Raw genomic sequence first — 4,113 nt, forward strand, 5'->3', positions numbered from 1 at the left:
GCCACTGAGCTGTCTCCCTGGCCCTCATACTCCTCACTTGCAGAAGCCTCCGCAGTCAACAACATTGTGAGTTCCTGGAACCACTGCTACTTTAGAGCTACGGCCATGGGTAAGGGGCCTAGCCCAGCACTGCTGCCTCCTCACTGTCCTAAGGCAATGCTGGCTGAGGCTCTGAGGACCAAGGGGCTGATAAGGGCCCTGGTCAGCCTTAGAACTCGGGGGCTTTGGGGACAGGACTCTGACCTCCACACCTGGGCTCTGCTCAGCACAGGGGCGTTCCTCACAGGCAGCCTTCCCAGAGCAACAGGAGGAGCTCTGGAGCTTCTCTGCCTGTGGTCTTGGAGTTCCCTGACCCTTCTTCCCAGCGGTGCCAGCCTGGCCTTTGCCCGAAAGGCAGGCCCAGCCCCTCCCGCAGCTCTATGCCTGGTGGGAGGGAGCTCCAAGGCTGAAGAGTTTTAGAGCCACTGTCCCTTCACAGCTCGCCAGGCCTCTAGAGAATGGGGCTGAGAAATGCCAGTGAGGGGAATACCTCTCTCCACCATGCACCCTCCTATCCCCAGGCCCACACGGGTGTCCCAGTCCTGTGACCCCATACCTACCATTCTTGAAGGCTAGAAACTCAAAGACACTGTGGACGATGGACACAATGATGGTGAGTGCCAGCAGGTAGGGGTTGGTCTCCAGCAGGGCGACCTAGGGAGGGGCAGGCGGCATATATAAGCCTGGGAGCTGGCCCCTTCCTGTCCCTGCTCCAATGTTCTGGCTGCCCAGTAGGGAGAACACACATCAGCCAGGAGGACAGCAGTTCAGGAAAGGACAGACTGGGACTGAGACCAAGATGACATTCAGAGAAAAGGAAGATGAGGCAGGAGGCACAGAGACTGGAAGGTGACAGAGAGAAGGGATAGAAGTGAGGAATAGAAGCCCAACAGCATCTCCAGTTCTGGGCCACCAAAGCAGTCTCAATGTCACACACTGAGCAGAGGTGGAAACAGGAGAAGGTACTTAAGGAAACAATGCAGAGAGCAGAGGCATCAGGTCAGGGAGACAGGGAGGGCTAGGTCCAGACCCAGAGTCATGACAGGGACAACAGAAGCACCCAGGATTAGCCAGGGCTGGAGGACCTCTGCAGGATGGGGTGACAGGAGAATATCAGGTAGGAGTCCCCAGCCGGTGAACTACTTCCCCTCGGCCTCTGCGGCCACACGCCCCACCCTACTCACCTTCACTGAGTCCTGCTCCTCATCTGACTGTTCATACAGCTCATCACCCAGGAAGTTCCAGGGCGACTTGGTGCTCTGGGCGGCGTAGAGCTGCCAACGCCACAGTGAGAGTGGACAGAAGGAGACGCGTAGTGGCAGGCTGGCCAGGCTCTCGTTAATGGGGTAGTAGTCCTTCTGCAGGTTCCAGTAGTCGTTGAAGTAGATGATGGGGTAGTAGTCACCGCTCACGGCATCAAACTTCACGTCTGTGGGCACAGGGAAGGTACTGGATGGGGTCCCTCTGAGCCACATTGGAGCGGGACATGTTTCTGGGCTGTGTGTGAGGAGCTCAAGAGCCCAAGAGCCCAGACCTCAGTGGAAGGGACCGGGCAGAAAGGGCAGTGGGCTGAACAATCAAGGTGGCCATGGCCCAGCGCCAGGCACAGCCACCCAGGTGAGGATAGTTTTGAAGCTTCCATGTAACTTCTGAAAACACCAGGAATCTGGAGTTTCAAGAGGCTGCTTCAACTGCAAACTGACGGCTGAACACATTTTTAGAGAGCAGCCTGAAGGGAGAAGGGAACCTGGGTCCCCAGGGATGTGGGAGAGCAGAGGAGAAAGGACAGGGTCAGGAGCTCAGTGTGGCATGGACCCAGAAAGGTCTCTCTGGGGCCTGAAAGGGGACAAGGAAATGTGGCAGTGGGCAGGGACTTACACTGGTCCAGGGGAGGCGGCACACTGCCCTTCACCCATGGCGTGTGGTCATCTACGATGTTGATGGTGATGTTGGGGTGCCAATGGGAGATCACCTCCACAGGCCCGAAGTCCTCGGCCCTCTGTGGGAAGATGGGGATGGCCACAGCTCAGAGATGGTGGGGAAATCAGCCTCTGTGTGCGTTCTCCTGGGGGCTCCTAGGACGATGGTGACAGAAGCACAGCAGCCACCAGAGCCACTGCACACCACTCGCCTGCTGCTCACCTGGCCGACTCAGAGCAGCCTGCAGCCTTCACTCCCCCATGGGTCCCAACCCCGGAAGCAAAGGAGAGAGGCTGAGAAGCAGAGGCAGCTTCTGGGCAGCAGCAACCCCCTCACATGGTGGCCCCACCTCATACAGGGCATCACCCAGTATTTTGCAGAGTGACAGCCCATTCCTGCCTGAGTCACATGCTCACTGCCTGCTCTGTGCTGGCTGTGTGGGCTGTAGATACAGCCTCCCACATCTTGGCAGTATCCCTACCTAAAATGGGACTGGGGGCAACACCCACCTCCCGGGGCTGGAGTCTTCTCATTCCTGCTGACCTCCAACCCCCTACCCTGGGAGCAAAACTGAGTCCGAGTGGGGCACGGTAGTCTGACCAAGTCTACATGGGCCCCAGCAGTCTGGCAGCAGGGCTGCAAAGGCCGCACTTGTATTACCTTGATCATCTCTGGGTCTGCTTCTGTCTCTCCTGTGAGAAGGTTCTTTGTTTTCTGGAATCTTCTGCGCTTATACTTGTTGATCACTGAGGGTAGGGAATGGGAAGAGACATGAGACTTGGGGAACTCACAGGCCCAGACACTAGGCCTCTACCCAGCAGCAGCTGTTCTGGACCTCCTACTCACAAGCCCCACCCTGGAGCCTCAGCTGCCCATCTCAGTATCCCTGTTCCCCCTTTTAACAGGGCCACCACCACCGCCCAGCAGCCCAGCAGGGAATGCTCTCTGTGGACCTCACAGTTGCCTGATCCTCTCACCCTGAGGCCTTTCCACTGGGGACAACTGGGGTCACTGTCTCAGGACCTCTCAGGGCCACTCCTGCCCCACAACATTCTCTGCACAGGGCAACAACACTTCTTTCTAACCAAGCGGTACTGGCTCCAGTGGTTCTCTCCACCCCCTAGCTCTCCTCAAAGCTACTGCTCTGCCAGGGTCTGTCCTTCAGCAGCCATGTCACCTGGCACAGTGCTTGGGCCTGCTGTTCTCTCAGCCTCTGAGGCTATAACTGCTGCCTGCTGTGACCGCCCTCCTGCCTCTGGGTCTGAGACAGAAGATGAGAGAGGACAAAGGTCCTTGGCCAACAGCTCCAGAGTCAGATCCTGACTGTCTCCTACACACTGGGGACTCTGGTGAGTCCGGATACTTCCTGGAGCCTCCATCCCTCCTCTGGAGATTGGGGACAAAGTCTTAACTTCTGTACCCACCAGGGGCTGCTGTTTGCTCCAACACAAACATCATCTCCATCCTTTCTCTCATTAACTCAATGGGAGCCGGCCACGATGGGGAGCAGCACACAGAGGGTGGCTGGCCAGGAAGGGAGGCGGGGCTGCTGCCGGCAGGGCCGCTGGGCAGCACTGGGCTGGAGAAGCACAGGAAATATGGGCCTGGCTCAGGTGGCAAAGGGAGGCACCACAATCAAGACCACTGCTGTGGGGAGGAAAGCACTGAAATGTGACCAGGCCAGTCAGAGAGGTGCTATTAGAGTGACGTGCACACTGGACCTGAAGCTTGGTGCCAGATACGTGTGTGTGTGTGTGTGTAGATGAATGAATATTTATTCTAGGCAAGTATAATCTCTCAGTACTCAGGAGGCTGAGGCAAAAGGTGTACCAAGTTCAAGGCCAGCCTGAACTACATAGCGGGGCATTCTCAAAAAAAAAAAAAAGTTTTTTTATTTTTTATTTATTTATTTTTTTTTAAACAGTACCAGGAATCAAACTCAGGATCTTGAGCTTGCCAGGCAGGCACTTATGTTGCTGAGCTACCTCCTCAGCCCTCCATAAAATTATTAATATTAATTTGTTTAATTTAATCTTTTACTTTACCTTTTTTTCTAAATGGCTTAGACTTGGGGCTGGTGAGATGGCTCAATGGTCTAAAGCACCTACTTAGAACAAACAAGCTTAGCAAAGCACAGGGACCATGGTTCAATCC

General features: G+C 55.7%; 1 protein-coding gene across 2 annotated transcripts in view; it reads right to left on the bottom strand.

Moving 5' to 3' along the window:
- Window positions 1–4,113, bottom strand: part of Clptm1 (CLPTM1, transmembrane protein) — a 28,684-nt gene that overhangs the window by 3,736 nt on the left and 20,835 nt on the right. For both annotated transcript variants that reach the window (XM_004644319.2, XM_023704504.1), the window contains 4 exons: window positions 2,620–2,705; window positions 1,918–2,038; window positions 1,224–1,468; window positions 600–693 (listed from right to left, as the gene is read on the bottom strand). In XM_004644319.2, coding sequence (XP_004644376.1) covers window positions 600–693; window positions 1,224–1,468; window positions 1,918–2,038; window positions 2,620–2,705 — 546 coding nt within the window. The remainder of the gene's footprint in view (window positions 1–599; window positions 694–1,223; window positions 1,469–1,917; window positions 2,039–2,619; window positions 2,706–4,113) is intronic.

This window comes from Octodon degus, unplaced genomic scaffold (assembly GCF_000260255.1).
Source record: "Octodon degus isolate 3935 unplaced genomic scaffold, OctDeg1.0 scaffold00197, whole genome shotgun sequence".
NCBI classification, from domain to species: Eukaryota; Metazoa; Chordata; class Mammalia; order Rodentia; family Octodontidae; genus Octodon; species Octodon degus.